The sequence below is a fragment of the Ziziphus jujuba genome, chromosome 7 (genome assembly GCF_031755915.1).
Source record: "Ziziphus jujuba cultivar Dongzao chromosome 7, ASM3175591v1".
In the NCBI taxonomy this organism is placed as follows: domain Eukaryota; kingdom Viridiplantae; phylum Streptophyta; class Magnoliopsida; order Rosales; family Rhamnaceae; genus Ziziphus; species Ziziphus jujuba.
The window spans coordinates 13,600,256-13,620,550 of NC_083385.1; the positions used below are offsets into that span (position 1 = coordinate 13,600,256).

General features: G+C 34.1%; 3 protein-coding genes and 1 long non-coding RNA gene across 5 annotated transcripts; 1 reads left to right on the plus strand and 3 right to left on the minus strand.

The window, feature by feature from the left end:
* Window positions 1-709: 709 nt before the first annotated feature.
* LOC132804378 (uncharacterized) lies at window positions 710-2,445 on the minus strand. Its single transcript, XM_060818662.1, has one exon. The coding sequence runs from the start codon at window positions 2,273-2,275 to the stop codon at window positions 959-961; it is 1,317 nt and encodes a 438-aa protein (XP_060674645.1). The 5' UTR covers window positions 2,276-2,445; the 3' UTR covers window positions 710-958.
* A 4,138-nt stretch (window positions 2,446-6,583) lies between these two features.
* LOC132804437 (uncharacterized) lies at window positions 6,584-7,063 on the minus strand. The gene has a single exon (XM_060818801.1). It carries the CDS (start codon window positions 7,017-7,019, stop codon window positions 6,750-6,752), a length of 270 nt encoding a protein of 89 aa, XP_060674784.1. The 5' UTR covers window positions 7,020-7,063; the 3' UTR covers window positions 6,584-6,749.
* Window positions 7,064-8,762: 1,699 nt separating this feature from the next.
* LOC107434670 (subtilisin-like protease SBT1.7) lies at window positions 8,763-11,743 on the minus strand. Its single transcript, XM_016046157.4, has one exon. The coding sequence runs from the start codon at window positions 11,382-11,384 to the stop codon at window positions 9,096-9,098; it is 2,289 nt and encodes a 762-aa protein (XP_015901643.2). The 5' UTR covers window positions 11,385-11,743; the 3' UTR covers window positions 8,763-9,095.
* Window positions 11,744-16,093: 4,350 nt separating this feature from the next.
* Window positions 16,094-20,072, plus strand: LOC112489285 (uncharacterized). 2 transcript variants are annotated; one of them, XR_009639575.1, is made up of 3 exons: window positions 16,094-16,686; window positions 18,997-19,101; window positions 19,692-20,072. It is a non-coding gene; the product is annotated as an uncharacterized LOC112489285 (long non-coding RNA). The 2 variants fall into 2 exon arrangements; XR_007242423.2 differs by lacking the exon at window positions 16,094-16,686 and adding an exon at window positions 16,694-18,877.
* Window positions 20,073-20,295: the final 223 nt, after the last annotated feature.

The window sequence follows — 20,295 nt, forward strand, 5'->3', positions numbered from 1 at the left end:
AACAAGTAATAGAATTGTTCATTTTCCTCGTACTAAGGTCATACTAAAACTCTGTTTGATACAGCATTTGATAAATAAAAATACTTTTTAAAGTTTAAAAGTTATGGTTAATTTTCAAAAAAATGCTTTAAACCTTTACAAAAGCAGAAGCTGCTTAAGCTATACTAAACAGTATTTAACTCTTCAAATATTTGCTTTTTCTACTTTTTTTACTATATGTAGCTTCCATTTTGAATTAGTTTATCAAATTAATTAAAACCCCCTCTGTCCAGATCTAGTTTGAACTTGTTATATCTATCTATGATTTGTTAGATCCGTATGTGATTTATATAATTCTCGGTCTTTTAGTAGCTTTTTTTTATACCCCTTTCTCTCTCATTGTCTCGTGTCCTTGTGACTGTCACGAAAATTCCATTTTTAACACCCACCACTAAAGCAAACATATCAAAGTTGACACTTTAATCATGAGAAGCACCACCACTATCACCGCCAACTCAGCTGGAGCTTATAATTTCCATTCATCACGGCTCCATTCCGCTTCTCAATCATTAATTAACAATTTGATCATTTCAAACTAATTTAATCATTAAAAAACCAAATCCTACAACCACTAAGAAAAGTTAAACCCCACCACAAACACCCCCCCCAACCAACACATAAATCTGCTAACCTTCATGCCTGAAATCTTGAAACCAGAGCCCCAAAAACATATCAAACAATAAAATACTATATATTCATCCTAATGATTCAAATTAAAGTTAAAAATCAAAATGCTAATAAAGAAATATTAAACAAAAGACTTAAGAGGCATGCGAGCAAATTGTTCCCAAAGTGTAAGGAAAAAAAAAAAAAAAAAACATTTTTTCTTTCTTTGTTGATGAGGAGGAGATGATGATGATCTTTTATACTCTTTGTATTCAAATTAACCCCACCATCCACCATACACCATCTTTAACTTTTAGACGTACATAGGAAAGTTTGCATGCGAAAGTTCCTTTAGCCATTCATACGTTCGGTGATGTGACAAAGCTTGCTTTCCTTGCTGCTGGTGCTGTTGCTGCTTTTGCTTTTGCTTCTTCCTCATCATCTTCAACTCTTTCATGGCATGCGTTTGCCCACTGTCATTGGCCACATTAAAGCTACTGCAACTAGTTTTACTTGCACTATAACTCCTGTTCTTCATGATTATAGCGTTTGAAGCTACTGTTTCGATTGAACATCTGCATCCGCTTAAGAATTTCTGTCTCTTCTGTTTGACCTGATCCTGTAAGTTCAAATTCACATCCACCTTGCTACCATTAGTGGCTGCAATACCACTACCAGTTGCATTTTCACTATTAACACTGCTGTTGCGACTCACCGATGCTCTATTGGCTCTGCTATTACTGCGAACCACCTTGAACTCTTGCAAATCTATATCGGGTGTCCGAACCAAACCCATCCTGAAAAAATCCCAAATCGAAGATTTTTGATTTCTGCTACTGATTCTTTCAAGCCGTGCACTTGAGGCTCTGATTTGGGGTTTTGGACTAGGGAGAGAATGGAAATTGTTTCTGATTCTTGACTCGGAAGTAACCCTTGTAATGATGTTCATGGTGGAATTGTTAGAGCTGCTGGTGCTGGACGAGTGTTGATAGCTTCGGCCGCTGCAGCAGCTACTGCTTCCACTGCTAATGCTTCTGAACCCGCCTAATGAGCCATGGTCCATGGATTCGGACCTAGATATGCACCGGCTAGCGGTCCGGCTATCATGCCGGCCGAAATTACACAGCCCGTTGTCGGAGCTGATTGAGAGACGCAGTGGCAGAATCTGTCCCTGAAAGAATACCTCATCGGCCACACACATTTCCAAACCACCACCCACCGAAACAAAATCAAATTCTTCATGAACTGTTTCAATAACCTGGCCACCTTCGTAATTACTTGGTTGTTGATTCCCTTCTTTCATCAAATTGACAGGCAAATCACAGAGTGAGACATCTTCTTCTTGGTCTTGCTCAGAGCATCTGTCTTCATCAGCAACACTGCTTGTTTTTTCCATGGATATCTCCACAGAAAGAAAGTATAATAATGTTGTTTCAGTTACTGTTTTGGGGTCCTCCTTTGAAAGAGTAAGGGATAAAATACTGAGAGATTTATACAAGCAGATGGTAAATATTTGAAATGAGAAAGAGAAAGAGAGTGAGAGAGAGAGAGAGAGAGAGACACAGACAAGAAAAAGAGTGAGGGAGAGAGAGTGAGGGAGACATGTGGAATATAAAGAAATAAAGCACATTGTGATTCCTGAAAAAGCAATAAATAAAGAGTAGCTAAGCAATGAAAGAATAGTGGCAGGAGAGCCAAAATTACAATTAGTGTCCCTTTTTCTCTTGTTTGAGAGTGTAAGATAGAAAAACTGCAACTTCTGGGGTCGGCCACTAGCACAGCGAGTATGTCTTTCTGTTGTCTCGCTTTCAATATATTGTTTGTTTGGTAAGACGTCAAGTGGGATCGTTTATATATGGCACACAAAATTTTTGAAAAAAAAAAAAACTTTTATGAGTCTCAAAATCAAAAAATTCTAATAACTTGATTTAAGACGCATCAATTTCCTTTCAACCTTTAATTGTATGATATTGGGTTAATGGAAAAGATATAAAGCAAAAAGCTTTTTCCATTATTGATTGGTTAGCCAAAAACACAAAAAGAAAGCAAGGCTTTGTTTTTGCTTACTTTTTAGAAGTTTTTAACAGGTGGAGCCTCAAAAGCAGGATTTGATGTATAGGTTGATATATGCAGAGGCGAGAAGAATTTTAATGTCATTGTGATGGACAAATTGCGACTTGTAAGTGATAGAAAGTGACTATAGGGGCCTTTTTTACAATCTTCTGGAAGGAAAAGCAAGCGTGATGGCATTTTACAAAAGCTCTTTATGCGATATTTTTTTGTTGGTGCTTACAAAATTCTCACTGATAGCAAAAACTCATTGATTAATTTCTTCATACACTTGATATACATTACACTCTTTCTAGTGCTTAATTAATCAGCTTTTCAAGGACAAAAAATTGTCTCCGCGCTATTCTTCTAATAGAGAAGAGCAAAAAAATTTAAAAAGTTAAAAACCCACCTCAAAATTAATAAGTTGTTCCGGCGGTTCTTGATAAGGTGGTCCTTAGTAATCTAATTTGCTAACGTAATGGCTTTTTCAGTAATTATAGACTTGCTTATTTATTATCCTTAATAAGGGTATGTATGTCTAATATAAAATGTATATATTATCTTTCAGAATTTTAAAAAGAAAGAAAAAGAAAGTATATATTAATCTCCGTCCAAAAAAATGTATACACTATGTTTGCAATAGCACAGCTTGCAACATTTAAATTTTTATTTATCAAGTAAATTCCTGATGTTTTAAAAATAAAATAACGCATCCAAGCAAGAAAATAGTAGGGTTTCCAAAAAAAATAAAAAAAGGTAAGAAAAAAGTATAAGAAGAGCAATCAATTAGCAACTTCATAAGTGTATTAAGAAATATAATATACAACTCTTTGAAAATGAAAGAAATTAGATATATATTTTGAGCCAAGATGTACTTGCTCTAATTAGCTTCTACTTAAAAAAGGCACGATTACATGTAAAATTAAAATTAAATAAATATGGAGGTGGCTTTTGGCCTAGAATAAAATTAACTCAATATAAAAATTAGAATTAGACTTCAAGTTAAAACTGATTAACATCTTCATAATTATGAAGAGACATTTGTGCAGTTTATGATTTTTTTTTTTATTTTTTTTCCTCTTTTAGCCAAGTGATCTATATCACAGGCCGGTCTTTGGTTAGTAATATATCATAGACTTCTAGAATATGATTATCCAAAATCCATTATAGTTTGTATTTGTTGGTTAATTGTCTCCATCCGCCTGCCGTTTCTGAGAACATTCTTTATATGTACAGCAGAGGATATAGAAATAGATAATCAAGGGAATATAGCAAATTGAAAAAGGATCGTGAAATAGTTTTAATGGATTTTATAATTAATTTACAAGAGTAGTTAATTTCTAAGTACTGATCATCATATATGGTATAGCTTTTTCCTATTAAGATCCTGAATATCTAAAAAAATTAATTATCAGCGTATATGCACAAATAAATTAATCTAAAAGTTGTCATTCTCAAAGACATTGAATCTTTTAGCATATTTATCTAATTCCATCATACTCACAGTAGCGTGTATAATGAAACGAGTTGTACTAATCCAAATGAAATTAACAATTTTTTTTTCAGTCTACCATTGGTCTATGATTCAATATGACTTTTTTTGTTAATAAATTTTAATTTCGATACATAACAATAAAGACCACGATAACATAAAATTAAGTGTTTCTGAAAGTAAATTGATGTATTTGAAGATTAACATTAAAAATAACAAAAAATAAAAAAACAAAGGTGATTTGTTTTTGAGGTGATCATTAATTTATAGTTTTTGTATTAAATCCGAAATTCAGAAAGAAAATACTCGGCCCTAATGATTGGGCCTAGAAGGCAGCGGGCTAGGTCCTGTCTCCAAATATACACATCTTGGGTGGATCAACATTTAGGCCCTATAACTAGGGTCAGAAGTCGAAAAAGTACTGGACCATTTCATGGTTCAATGCTATTATTCTAATCACCTAATCATGAACTGAATCCCACCATGTGGCTATCACCTATTTCACTGTTCGCATTTGACCAAAATTAGCCATGGACCCCCGCCGAGTTGCATTCTTTTTCGTTGCCAATATTCTTTCTCGTTTTATTAATTTATTTATTTTGTTTTTAAAAAGAGAGAGAATAATTAAATTCAAAATTATTTACATATACTGTTGACTTCTGGAGATACTATTGTTCACAAAAATCAAAGGTACGCCCGTGTTCTGGGCCTTCTGGCGTATAGTGCCATACTGACAAGTGATAAATATTAAAATTAATGACTCCGTAGAAGAATACAGATGAAGTTTTTTTATTAAAATTATCGTTTAGTGTATACAATAATACTATAAACAATGTATAAAGAAAACGTGAATGTATACAGTTCTAGAGCTTGTGTATATGGAATCTAATCGCCGTTTCACGTTTCTCTAAGATGAGTCCAACTACGGTTTACCATCCTCGATGGTGATATTAGTGGACTACACGGAAAGATTTGGTGATGTGGATCGTCTTGTTTTTCATTTCATTCTTGTTTATCCGTTTTCTTTTTGTTGTTTTCCCCATAAATTTGAGTTTTACTTGCTTTATTACTGAAGTGGCATAATAATACCTTTTGGTTATGGTAATTAGGGGTGGGCATGGATTAGGTTGGTTTGGTTTTGCACCGAAATACAATCCAATCCATACATATCGATTTTTCTAATTTACAATCCAAACCAAACCACTGAAATATTAAAACCAAACCAAACCAAACCATTTATGATCGGTTTGGTTTGGATTGGTTGATCGGTTTGAAACTTACTAATTTATAAATATATAATACAAATAAAAAATTTTCCAAATTTAAAATATAATTAATAAATTATAATTATTCAAGCATAAAATACAATTAGAATAATATAACATAGTTCAAAATAGAAAATAAAGAAGAAAATATAGCAAATGATACACATCATGCACTTATTAAATAACAAATATTAATGTCATCATCTCACTCCTATAAAATCAAATTAAAATTGTTAGAACAAATAATGTAAAATAATATATTCGTCAAAATTCATTCACTCAAGAATCAATGCATAATTCCTTTTTTTTTTTTTCTTAACCTTAAAACTTTGGTAAATTATAAATCAATCAACGTTGACAGGTTCACTAATTTTAGTTGATTTTGTAAGCTCTACAAAGATCAAAATAATAAAATTAGTAATAAATTATATTTAAACATTTATATATATATAAGTAACAATTGGATATAATATATGTAGATATATATATATATATATATATATGATGGGGATGTAAAAAAAAAAAATATATATATATATATATATTATGGTGATGGTGATGGATTGGTGGTGGGCGGCAACAAAGGTAAATGTTTAGTTTAGGGTTACAACTTATAATTTGATTTGAGATTTAGGATATGGAGATGTAAAAGAATATATATATATATATATATATATTAAAAATCAATATATAAAATGAAAAAAAAAATTAAAAATTAATATATGAAAATGAAAAAAATACTCTAAAATTAATATATAAAAATGAAAAAAATAAAAAATATATAATTTTTAGTTATATAATATATTATTTGGATTGGATTAGATTGGATTGGATTTATATTTCCAATCTATAACCAATCCAATCCATACAATTTATAATATTTTTAACCCAATCCAATCCAATTGATATAAAAATTTAATTCAAATCGTTAAAAATGGATTGGATTGGATGGGTTGAACGGGTTGGATTGGATTTTGTCCACCTAATGGTAATTCTATTAAGAAAAAAAAAGAAAGAAAAAAAGAAACAAGGAGATACGTACAAATATCCATCAATATTATATATATATATATATATATATATGTGAAATCATCGAATAAAATAAATTAAGAGAAACACTGCCCACAAAGAAACAAAAAACATATATATTGTGATGAAAGTCGTAGATTCTAAAAGCAAACATAACAAAAAGAAATTAGCCTGAAGAGATGCATAAAAGAAATAAAATAAAAAAGCTAGTCATATCAAACGCTATCTTATTCTGTTAAAAAAACAAAGAAAAGGAAAAATAAGATTTATGGGATTCCAATGCGGCTAATGGCATCAGCCGCCGGAACCTCAGCCTGAGAGTTGACAGAACCGCCGGAAAGAGTAGGGGCATCGGTGGAGCCACCGGCACGGCCAGGTTTAGGTTGAAGATGGCCTTGGGTTCCATACCCCTGTTGCTTGTAGTCCTCCAAATCCTTGTATTGTATATACGGACTGTCATTCACTGGCAGACCTTCATACTTTCCTTTCTCTTCGTTCTCTGGCTTTCTTTCCCTGTGCTGCTGCTTGTTCTCCATTATCTCTTTGACGGTTTCACTATCAGCTAATCAGCTTTTTTAGTTTTTCCATGGCCATGCTTTTTATGGCCTTTCCATTATTATTTCTCGGAGATGTTGACACCTCAACGCTTACGTGTCTCTCAGTTTAGAGACTTAAAACTATACGTGTCGAGTAGAGAACGTATTCTGTAACATTCATGGTTAAAAAAATGCCTTGCGGATTTGATTGTTGATATATTCTTCTTCTGCGCACGGTCAACCAAGAAGTTTTAAAACCATTTTTCGAGGAAAGATTTGCAAGAATCAAACTCGCTTGGAATTTGGTGTACGGAGAATTCAGGATATGAGTTGGACGTTTTCTGAGTTTGTTTATTTTATTTTTATGTTACTGTTTTTCAAGGATCAAATTCTGCATGGCGTGGATGTGTATAATTCATTCATTAATTAAAAGAAATTCGATTCACATGTATGAAATATCGGTACAAATACAATATCAACAAAAATATATTCACCAAAAAAAAAAAAAAAAAGAAAAAAAAAGAAAACCGTAAGTACATATTGTTGCATACTGTAACAAGTAGATAGTAACTTTTCTTTTATCTCAATTATAGTCCACATATTTTTGTTATGTTTTTTTTTTTTTTTTCTTCTTTTTTTGGCGTTGGAAATTTAGATATGAGAGACCACTCAAAAAGTTCAAAATTACACATTCGTTGCCAACACAAGTAAGGCCCTTTTGTCCTATCTTTTATATAATTTCCTTTACTGAAAGTCATTTTGTGATGGACAAATTGTACTCATAATTTAGTTTGGGGATTAAAGGAGAAACTTTGCTGTTAGGATTTTTCAGGAATTGCGGTTAATTGATCAAAAGTGAAATATATCGTTTCGAAGTAAAATTTTTCACAAGTCTTTTATGCTAATTATTTAATGTAATTACATCTATATAACGGTAACTTTGAAGGACTACAATGGTGATGACGTCAGAACTGGGTGGATGAACAAAGCATGTGTTACCCTCAAGATTAGGAGAAAATTAACTGTAGCTACATAAGAAATACTATAAGGTAGACATTTAATTTCTTAAAAAAAAAAAAAAAGAAAAAAAAAAAGACAACGTACGTAGAGCTGGGACGATAAGATCAAGAGAATCAAACATTTGTGGCTGGTCTTTTTGTTTGTTTTTTTTTTTAAAAATAAAATAAAATAAAATTTAAGGCATGCAAAATTGCATTGTCCTTCCTCATCTTATACTAAGACTGCCAAATTTTCATTGAAGTAGGAGCTACAAAATGGACAATTAGCTTCTAGTAACAGCTCAAATGCTGACTTTCCAATATATGGATCTTTTATTAGTTTTTTTTTTTATTTTTTTTTTATCCTTATATAGGTTTGCTTTGTTAACATAGCAAATATTTAATCACATATATTTTTTTTAAAATTTAATTATGTTATCATCCATTGAATCAACAATGTATAATTAAGATTGAAAAACAAATAAAATAAATATAGAAAAAACCAATCATACCTTTCCCATCAAGCAAAAATTAATTTTTTTTAATGAAATAACAGGCAAAAATAAATTATATGCACGGTAATCTATCATCCGAAATAAAACTTTTGGCTAGATATATATTAACAAACCCACACCAAACCCTCCTCCCCCCCTTCTTTTTTTATTTTTTTTAATTTTTTTTTCCCTCTCATAAAAATTAAATAAGAAACAGAATGCTTTGCTAAACGGAGAAATGAGACCGCCAATAGTAGCTAAACAGAGAAATACTTATATAATTGTTTATTAAATTAATCTTCAACAAATGCAAAAGGCATGTACATTTGCCAAAGAATACTGTACACTAACAAAGGAAACATCTCGCCTTCACCCCTTTTTTTTTTTTTTTTTTTTTTCCTCTCTCTCAGAGATCAACATCAAACATTGCAATACAGCTTCCATGGTTAGCCGAAAACAATTAAACAAAGAGCTTGAAATATTCTTAACACTTAAACGAAGATCAATAACACCGCTCTTTGAGCCGGTGAGATCGATATTAAATAATTTAAACATGTCCTAATTGCTTCTCTTTCTCTCTCCTATCAAGTACTCCAGCTAAAAGCAATTGGGCTTCCCACAATGTGCTTGCCATCTGACCATTCAAGACGACCAAAGCTGTTTGAATCTGACGGCAATGAACCCACTGCAGTAAACGTTACGGTGCACCCTTTCTTCTCATTTACTTGGCTGAAACTCAATGTCTCAGGCTCAACTGAGATCTTCACCGCTTGAGTCTCTGTTTTGATAGACACCTTGTACGTACCCGCTGAACCCACATTAGTCAGTGTCCGACTGTACTTCACCACGGTGGGCCCACTGCTCTGGAAATTGACTGCAAATGAAGGGTAATTAAGATCCCCCACACTGTATTTTTTACTCGGGTCGCATGTGAATTTTCTCCTCGCCAGGCCGCTAATCTGTGCGCCGGTGTATTTCAAAGCGCATAGGAAACCTAGGTAATCATTTACCGTTAAATCATAAACGAGTCCTGGATATAAGGCCGATACGGGGTCCACGTGTCCAGAGCCGTGATCCAACGGTGTGGATGGTTTCCCAGTAGCTACGTCTCGTATACTCTGGCCGTTTTTGTACGAGGTGTAAGCCGTGGTCATTAGAGCCGATCGAATAGCCGCCGGGCTCCACTCCGGATGAGCCGCCTTGAGAAGCGCCGCGAGCCCGCTCACATGTGGGCAAGACATCGACGTGCCGGAGATGATGTTGAAAGTCACGCGCCTACCATCGATGGACAAACCGGTGGGACCAACTTCTCCAGACCACCCTGCCAGGATGTTGACACCTGGCGCGATAATGTCGGGTTTCAGTATTTCCGGCGTGATTGAGTTCGGACCTCTCGAACTGAACGCCGCGACCACAGGCGATGGTTCTATCCCAACTTTTGTCCCTTCGAAAACAACCGTAGCGGTCGGGTTCGGATCCGAAAACAAGTATTTCCTTATAGCCTCCCCAGATTTCTGACCCACCGTGGTGGCCGGCAAAAGATGTGCGTCTGCAACCAACTCTTCGCCGTTGGCGGCGGTGTTCGTCAACACCATCCCTACACCGCCCGCAGCTTTCACCACCGCTCCTTTCTGAACCCTAGCACTCACTCCTCGATCGCAAAGAACGATTTTTCCGGCAACTTTTTCGGGTATCAAAGTGTCCATCATGCATAGATTTCCATTCGTAGCATTACTAGCGTTGCCGGCATAGATGATAGGCAACAGCGATCCAGGTAAGGCATTGCCTCGGAACAGCGAGACGCCTGAGTAGTTTTGGCCGTTACCGAGGGTGACGTAAGCCGGGAAGTCACGATCTATTGTGCCAGCTCCTACGGTAGTGATCCATGGTGCCAAATTGGAAAGACTGTACGGACTGGGACCCGCATTCCCGGCGGAGCAAGAGACCAAGATTCCCTTCTCCATCGCCGCGAAAGCTCCAATGGCGACGCTGTCTTTGTAATAATCGGACATTCCACCACCAAGCGACATCGAGAGGACATTGACGTTGTCGTCGATGGCTTTATCCATGGCCATCAAGATATCTGTACTGAAACAGCCTCCGAGCCAGCACACCTTGTAGATGGCGACTCTAGCTCGCGGTGCCATTCCACGCGCTGTTCCTTGCGCGTAGCCAAATAGGCTCGCTCCTTCCACAACCGATCCAGCTGCCGTAGTTGCAGTGTGAGTCCCATGGCCATCGTCATCCCTCGGGGACTTCGACTCCCTAGTCACATCGATCGGACCCAACGTTGTCTCGTAGCCTTTGGCAAAATACCTTGCTCCGATTAGTTTCCGATTGCAATTTGAGGCGGTGAAATTCGTCCCTTCTTCGCACGTGCCGTTCCAGCTACTCGGCACGGGTCCGAATCCGGTGTCGTCGAAGCTCTTGCTCTCGGGCCAAACACCGGTATCTAAAACGCCCACAATTACATCGCTGGCTCCAGCGGTGGACTCGATAAGCAGTTGATTCGCTTTATCGAGTCCGAGGAAAGCAGGGGTCCGAGTAGTATGGAGTTCGTATTTTACTTCGGGTAACACGGATAGAACTCCAGGTTGACCTTCGAGGGACTGAGCTTCCTCGGCCGTTAGGCTCGTGGAAAAACCGTGGATGACATTGTTGTATATATACAGCATTTCGGCCGAGTCAGATACCGATCTGAGAGACGAGTCGTACCAGTGCGAGTGGTGTTCGAAACTGGCCGGCATATCGGATTTTGCCATGTGGACGATGTAAGTCTTTCTCTGATTCGTTTCCTTCGTCTCCGCCATTGCCATGGAGACGTGGCAGAGAACCAAGAGAACAGAAACCAGAAGAAAATGAAACTTGGTCATGTTGATTAGTTTGTTTTCCCTCCCTTCCTTCCTTCGCTCCCTCTTTTAATTGAAAAAAAAAAAAATGGCGAACAGCTGGAAGTGAAAAAACACTAAAGAGACGAAGAAGAGCAGGGACGGTGGGTAGTTGTCTGATGCTTTTCTCAATGATTGTTGTGTTGAGACAAAAGAAGGAAGAGAGCAAGTGGAAACAGCATTAGTGCTTAGAAGGTGATCAGGATTTCACGATTGGATCAGAAGAAATGCTAAGCTTTCCTCACGTGCATACAGGCTTTTAAAACCATTTGTGGCTTTAATTTCCTTTTTTTTTTTTAAAACTCAGATTCTTTGAATTTCTTCCAGCAATGCAGAGCCTTTTTTGTTTTCTTTACTTTCGTTTTCTTTTTCTTTTCTTCCCCCACCCTCTTTTACATATTGTGGGATCCACCTTAACCAAAATCTTTGAATTCTCTGTTGTAATTAGCTTTGCAAATTTTCGTATTAGATTTGATGGTAGTATGAAAGATGGTGGAAAAATTTTTCAAGTTCATTATTATTAATATTTGTACGTGTATTTTTATTTGTTCACGGGTATGTGTCCTTATTAATAATTAGCAGTATAATTATATTTCTAAAATTGGTGGATGAGTTTTATTACCGGAGGTTCTACCTGCCAACAAACCTAAAATTAATTTTTTATTAAACAGAAAAAAAAAAAAAGCAAAAAACAAAATATCATCGAGTCACGGGTTTATTTCAGTAAAGGGAAAGTTCCAATGTTAAACGAGAAGAGGATTAGATTTTGTATCCTAGTTCTGAGGTTTGGGTTAGTGGGGCCAAGGATCACGTGCAACCATTGGACGGCGAGATTGGATTAGTATTAAACTAAGTTATAAAGCGTCAGATTTAAGTTCTTTTGATTATGTAATTAGTCTCCATCGTGTAGAAACATGTCGTTTTTCTTTGCTTCCTGTCGCTTTCCATCAACCCCCAATCATGTTTTTTGTTGTTTAAGTTTTACACTCAAACTAAAGTGTGAATTTTTTTTGTGACTGCTTATATGGTCCTGAGTACTATTACATGTGATGTACCTGCATCGATCTCGTGCATCGGTTTTGGAAATTTGGAAACTGAAACTCTTTGTTTGATCTTTGCAGTCTTCCTAAAAATATATGATTGAATTGAACCCTGCCTCTGTGCATAATTCGGATTGCCTATCAATTTTGATATTAGTGTCTTTTTTTTTTTTTTTTTTTGTTAGGTAGATAATTTCAATATTGCAGGTAGAAGAGTTTTGAAATTTTTGACATTTGTCACCAATTTTATGACTTAAATAGTTTTATTTTGTCTTTTATTACAATTATTCTCAACTAAATATGCAAGAATGGATTGACTATATGGACAATAAATTTTCTTCAAAATAATTCTCATTTTAGCCAATTTTTGGATTCCTTCTTTAAGATTGATTGGGGTTTAAAATATTTAACTATGTGTTTTCATGGGTTTTAATTGAATTGTGATAAGGAAGGACATTTTCGGTGCAGTATATATGAATGGGTTATGGGTGTCACTGATAAGGCTGACATAAAAGCATGAACTCATTTATAATAAAATTATAATATATATTAATATGTATAACGTGAGCGTGATGAATTATGGTGCATTTCCCTTCATACTTTATGGTTCATTTGTCTCCAGTAGGTTAGACAAAAATATGGCAACAACATACGAATTCAACACTGCCATCCGTGACTTAGCTATAGTATTTAAATGAATTCTATTTCCTGCCAACTTTTAGCAGCTGGCACTGTTGCCTTCTGTAATTAATTGCATAGAAAAGTAAAACAACAATTATATACAAATACATTTTCTTTTTGCATTTAATTATTCTTTCTAAATTTTCAACCATACAATTTCAAGATTGGGTTTTATTTTATTTTTTGAAAAACGATCGTTGAAGAAAAAAGTTTACTTTAAACGAACTACATATAATATATTTAATGTTAGACGTGGAGAATAATTAAGCTAGACGATATCATGTATACATATTATCCACACACACACATATATATATATATATATATATATATATGTATGGGAGAAAAAGGAGATAATGATTGATAATTATGTCTTATACCATATATCCACAGCTCGTGAACCTGAAGGGAAACAAATACCAATATATATATATATATCCATAGGGTCTAGCTGGCTCCAAAGTTAGCTTTCATGAAGTAGCTATAGCCAGCAAGTTAGACTAATCTCATCCTCACCCGAAGCAGACAAATTATTGCAAGTTGGCAAACACAAAAAGCATAATGGAAGAGGGGCCTCTAAGCAATGAAACTTCAATTTTATTGGATACTTTGGAGGTGTGAGGAAGGAATTTGGTGTAGTACATTAGTAAAACTCAAAGCACTGGATCCAATTTTCAACATTAATCAGTACCTTATGTCCAGGAGATTTCAGCATCTAATTAACTAGTTTGATTTGATGGCAATTTGCATCTTCTCTCACCAAAATCATGATTTTGTTGTTCTTAATGTATTTCAGTTAATAATTTGGTTGGGAATTTTGTCAAATATATTTAGTACAATTAGTTTTGTATAGCAATCATTGGCGTTTAGCTTGAATTATATGCAAGTTGAAGAAACTTTTCGGATAATATTTAAAGTGATATGGCACAAGAAGGTGAAGCAAGTGTAGGAAATCGAATTACGCATAACCTTGTGGGTCCGAGATTGTGAGTTCAACACTTGGCAAGCTTCGTACTAGCCCTGTGTGCACTCCATCATAGAAAATTCTGTGGAGGAAGGGCTACGAGGATTATAGATCGCTAGTTTGGATAATCTTGTGGCGGAAGGCGAGGGCTATGGATCGCTAGTTTGAACTCTTGAGTTTTCTGGACTAATGGTTCATACCAAAAGCTCTTTTTAATTAAATGGGGGTTGGTGAATGCTGTGTATAATTTTCGGAATTTTCAGAGGCTTAATGACTTAATCAGCTAGATGTTAACTTCTATATATTTTTGGAACATAAATTCCATAAAAGAAAAGAAGATTGAAAACAAATAATTCAAATACTCTGATGTTTTACTCTTTTTTTTTTTTTTGTATTTTTAATAAATAAAAAAAATAATTTATTTTTCTTTCTTTAATAAAATCCAAAACTCGAAACATAATATGAGTGTTTTTACTTGACAATCGATCCTTCCAAAGTTTATGTTATTTCATCCAAATTGTGCGACTATTTTTAAGTAGTTTTGTCTTAAAAGGGACTCTTTAGATGACAAATGTCATCCTTCTTGGAAGAAAAGAGATAACAAAGAAAAGATCATTAGATTGGAATTTTCGCATGTCCTTTTTCAGCTAATCCTAATCCCTTTACATGCAAAGTGAAAGATGACATAACAATCTAAAGCTTAAAGGCTGAGGGATTTAATCAATTAAAAGAACAATAGTAATAACTGAAAAAGAAAAAGAAAAAAGAACTCCCCATCTACATAATAGTGACTGTAGTAGCATTGATTGATTTTTGGACTGTGAAGTCTGTGATGGACTTTTGAAGCTGCTCCACGTTAGTATTCGTTGACGTCGCGACACAAGGCACATGCTAATGCCTGTGGCATTATTTTTTCAAATACCCAATTTATTAATGTTGCAGTTATTCAATATTTATCAAATATTGTAATAAATAATGTATAAATATTTAATTTGAATATATTTAGTTTATATTTATTTATATTTTGATATATATATAAATATATATAATATTAATTAATAATATATTTATAGATTTTTTTAATAAATAAATTTAATAAATATTGGAGTGTTTATAGTTATTGTTATCCAATTTATAACATTATTTTAGTAAAAAAAATTAATTTTAAAAATAATGTTAGAAGTATTAAAAAAGTTTCTAATATGTTTATCAATGACGAGATGCTATATTGGATTGTATCTTAGCGTCACTTATTTTTTTGAACTTAAATATTTATATTTAGATTATATTAATTTGTTAGCCAATAACATAGCATACCACTTTATTTATTTTGATACTTCTAATATTACTCATATTTTAATAAAAAATAGTGATACAACCTACTAACAAAACTACGGTTTTTTCTCATAGATATATCCATACCGTTCCAATCCCTCACTGGAATATTAAAACATATTATGTATAGTTCTTTAAACAGATTTAGCACCAAATTATATGTTGAGTAATGTGAACGAAATGGTTTTTAAATTCGCAACGTATCATATGAGAGACACTAGATTGATTACTAAGCTATCCCTTTAATGAAACTTATATACCGTGTAGTAGCTAGCTTGATCAACGTACATACAACATTATCCGATTATTGGAAAATGTGGAAAAGTATTTTCCAAAGAATAAAGTTATATCTTCATATATATACCCCAAAAAAAAAAAAAAGTTAAAATCTTTATATGGTTGATAAAATTCCTTGTGGGTCCTCAACACTTAAAAAGAAAAAAAAAAAATCAAATTTTGGCTTAAATCAAAGATATTGAATGCGATCCAATAACATTATCCAACTTTTTTCAAACTTTTTGAACAAAATGGGGGTACATTCATGAGAGAATGCATGTGCTCAGCAGCCGTGTGATACATGCAGTTAGACACGATCTGAAAGGCTGCAAACATTAGACTCCTCTTGATACGGAAGCTGATCAAAGGGCCACATATATTAATTTCGGTCTTCTTTTTCCAACGGCTATCATCTCATAATTTCCTGTTTACATTCCAACTAAATGCATAAATGTCCACAAGGTGTGTCAAACACACGAAAATGTGAAAATTTTTATAAAGTGTTTGAGCATAATGTGAGACCCCATGACATCCAATAATGGAAGCACTTTCGTGCTCGTGGGTTCTTTAAAAAGTTTATATACATGTAGGATCAAATTCAATACCAAATATATATATATAGAACGTCTATCATGAGGGACGTCTGTATGGGTTATATGCGAATTAAATATGTGATGAAATTCCCTGCCTTTTGATTTGTACATCTGGCATTAATGGTGGAGATTGAATTGCAATTCTCACGTGAGATGTTTGGCCAAAGCTTCCCTTCCCATTCACACATTTCTCTTCTCTTCCCTTCGCACAGTGGCAGCAACGTTGAGCCACTTCCACCCACCGTGCCAGCGATGTTGAGCCACCACCATCTCCAGTTTGCACGTGACGTTGAGCCATCACCATTCTCCGCTGCTTCCACCGGACAGAAAATCCCATATTGTCCGTTGCTTCCACCATCTAGGGATTGGGTCAAATCTGGAACTTCAATTGAATCGGGGTAGTTTTTGTTTGCTTTTGCTGGAAGAGAAATGGGATTTTAGTCGATTGTATTTGTCTAAATTGAAGTATTTACATTTCTTGAACCTTTTTTAAAATTTTATTTTAAATTTTTCTACATTTTGCGACTTAGTAGAAATTGAAGTATTTGTCTGAATTGCTTTTGAAATCCCATTTGCTGGAAGAGAAATGGGATTTTAGTCGGTTGTGTTGATGTTGAATTTTCGTGTTATTCTGAATCTGATTGTTCTTCTCTTCTACATTTGCTTTCGCATCAGTGCTTGCTTGGTTGTGAGATAGACATTAACTGGAGCTTCTTATGAACATGTGCAAGATGTTTTTTTTATTTTTATTTTTTTATTTTATTTTATTTTTATATAGGTTAGAGCTAGTTTTAGTGCACTTTTCACTATGTTAAGCTACAAGGAACTACACGAATGCTAAAAAGAATAAATGGCTTTTTTGATGTATGTTTTGTTCAAGTAGGCTGATTATGAGTAAAGAGTACTAGAAACAAAACAAAAAAGCTTTCTTTTTTATTTTTGAGTTTGAGCCATTGATCTTGCTTTTGCATGCAGATCGGTTTGCTCATAGTGATGTCCAATATTTTTGAAACAATTATCTTTGATTGTTCCTAGTTATATCCAATATTTGTGAAACAATTATCGTTGGTTGTTACTATTTTTCCAAGTCGGCAGTCCACTTTAGCTCTTATCATCATTTTGAAGTTTCCTATATGGTTCATTTTGGTTCTACCAAGGATTGGATTTGGTACATCTAAATATTATTTATGGCTGCCTTGATGTGGTTCTCTTTAGAGCATCTTCAATGCTATTTGCTACTCTAGAAAGCAATTGTGAATAATCGATACAAATATCTATGGCTGCCTTTATATGGTTCTCTTAGACTACAAAGCATACGTGAAAGCATATGTGAAAGCATGTAAATACTATCTATGGGTGCCTTTGTATGGTTCTCTTAGACTACTTTGCATGCCATGCAATTCTCTCATTCTAAACATCTATGTTTACATTATAGTGATATAAGCGATATAAATATCACAAACGAAACATGAATGTTTTATTTTTTATTTTGTTTTAGTTTTTTGATATATGTCGTTTGGCTTTTGATAGCTTATTAAATCCTACATTGTATTCTTTAGAAGTCAAAGGTTGAGATTAGTTGTGTAAGCATGTCAACAAGTACTAGTGATGTTCAACCGATCCGGATGTGTTCATGTGGGCAATATATGCATTTAAAATCATCAAGGACATATAAGAACCCAAATCGTCAATTTTGGAAATGCTTAGATGAAGAACATGTCGTATATAATTGTTGGAGTGTTTAATTTTCACTTGTTTTCGCTTATAAAATAATTAAATTATAGATGTTTACTTGACACAGGAAAAAAGATGTGGTAAATTCATTTAGGCAAAAGAAGGGGAAGCTAAACTAGATAAAATAGATATACTTATCGGTGAAGTTCATCATTTATCTATCCAAGTGGAGAAATCTAATAATATGCTTGAAGCAATTCAGAAAAATACTAAGACGAGCGACCAATATGATGTTAAGACTTTTAAGCAACCGATATGACGTTAAGACTTTTATAGTTCTTGTAATTTTATTATTTATTTTCTTTAAAATGTTTGCCTGGTGATATAGTCAAGTAATGTATGTGTCTGTTTGGTTGGTAAACTAAGTATGTACAAAACTCTACAATGTGCTTGTTAAGCACAATATGTATCCTATGTGCTTTTGCTTACTTCTTATGTATAGGTTGCTGTTGAAATTTCCTTCATGGAAGCTGTTTTGGCACGCACACAAACTGTGAAATTTCAACCAATTTGGCAGTGGTTTAATAGTGTTTGATTAAAAAATTGCTTTTTAATTTACTCTCGTTCCATATTTGTAGAAGCTTTGTTCTAAGTGCAGCTGTCAGTAACCATGTGTTTGTTAATTCCTAAGACAATAGCAGTAGCACCTTATGTTGTGAATGACAGTGGAGCTTCGTTCTGTCAATACCCCAATAACTAATATGCTTCTTAGAAGTTGACTTTGTAGTATTCTTGTCTTCTCCTTTACTTCCTAACTTATTTCTATATTATTTACAAGTCTGCCTTATGGGAGCTTGATTCTGATTACTATCTTCATGTATCTGGGATTGGAGATGACATTTTTCTTGAAATGTGGTAAAAGCTTCTGGTTCCAATTACAAGCCATTTTGTGCATATTCATATAGAGGAGGGTCGAAAGTTTAACATATCAATCTATGTTTGTTTTTTAACAAAAAATATTTGTTTCTGTACAGTTCAAATGATAATGCGAAGCATGAAGGAATGGTTGGAATCATTAATGGCAACGAACAAGGCAATTAAATTGGAACCATTAATGGCAAAAGCATACTACGTAAAGGGTAAGTATGTTGCACACTATAGTCCAGTTATGTAAATATTAATTTATGATGATATGTGCTGGTTGTAATTTGTAAATCTTCATTTGATATTCAGGGTGTGTAATTCACGAGCAACCAAATTTATGCTGCTGATTTCACCTAAGTTATCATATTTATTTACTGTTAGTGTCGTTACATCCCAAACCTTGACAACCTTTTTTCCAAGTTTTTATCATATTCGTTTTTCATACTAATGCTACAATCTATCTGCACATCGCTTTTTGCCATTATCAATGCAGTTTTTTATATGTTTAAGGTTTTTGCCATTATCCACTCCTAGTGCATTTTGTTTTGCATGCTCAAATCTCTTCATCTATCATTTATGTATTTGACATATGTGCCTTCGCAAATGCTTGTTTCTGCTTTTTCCTATAAATGGACTTGTTCCCCAAAAAAATATATATAATAATAAATTTTCTTCTTGCAATTATGGTTATAGCTCTGCCTGCATCAAGCTTGAGGAATATCAAATTGCTAAGGTAGCCTTGGAAACAGGTGCTTCTTAGGCACCAGGAGATGCAAGATTCACTAATGTGCTTCTTTTTGTGCAGTTCAAACGTTGCCAGGGCCATGGCAGGTCATGCTTAAAGAAGCATATGGCTCTTAAGCTTGTGCTTGTGCAAGCTGACACTTTGAAGTGCAGATTGATTAATCTGGAGGAAATGCACCATATGAACCATATGATGTTTGAGCACATTGCAGTTGTTAGCCTTCATACTAGTGACATTGTGACTGCTGAAGCAAGTTGGTTGTTGAATTGTACCATGAACATGTTTTAAATGTACCAGAAAAGAACATAATGATAACAAATGTTGCAAAATGATTGGATTGAAATTGTTGTAACTCACTAGCTTTTAAATTGTAACTTGGATGTTTGTGCTGTAACAATTTACTGAAAGTTAAGTTCAATAAATAGTTGTTCAATTTGTATTCTTTTTGTCTTTCCATTTTTTTTTTCCCAAAAGATGTGTACTGCTAGATAACCAACAAGAATGCATTGTTGGCATGCCTATAAATAACAGCAGAAAGTTTATTAAAGCATGCTCTACTCGATGGATTTTAACCAATTTACAAGGTACAATAAGATCAACAGCTTTGGATTAAATGTGATATGCATTAAGATATGTGTCTGCTATATGTATACAAATGAATGTT

Excerpts from the sequence above, each read along its gene's own strand:
- LOC132804378 (XM_060818662.1), bottom strand. The coding sequence starts at position 2,275 with ATGTGCTTTATTTCTTTATATTCCACATGTCTCCCTCACTCTCTCTCC.
- LOC132804437 (XM_060818801.1), bottom strand. The coding sequence starts at position 7,019 with ATGGAGAACAAGCAGCAGCACAGGGAAAGAAAGCCAGAGAACGAAGAG.
- LOC107434670 (XM_016046157.4), bottom strand. The coding sequence starts at position 11,384 with ATGACCAAGTTTCATTTTCTTCTGGTTTCTGTTCTCTTGGTTCTCTGC.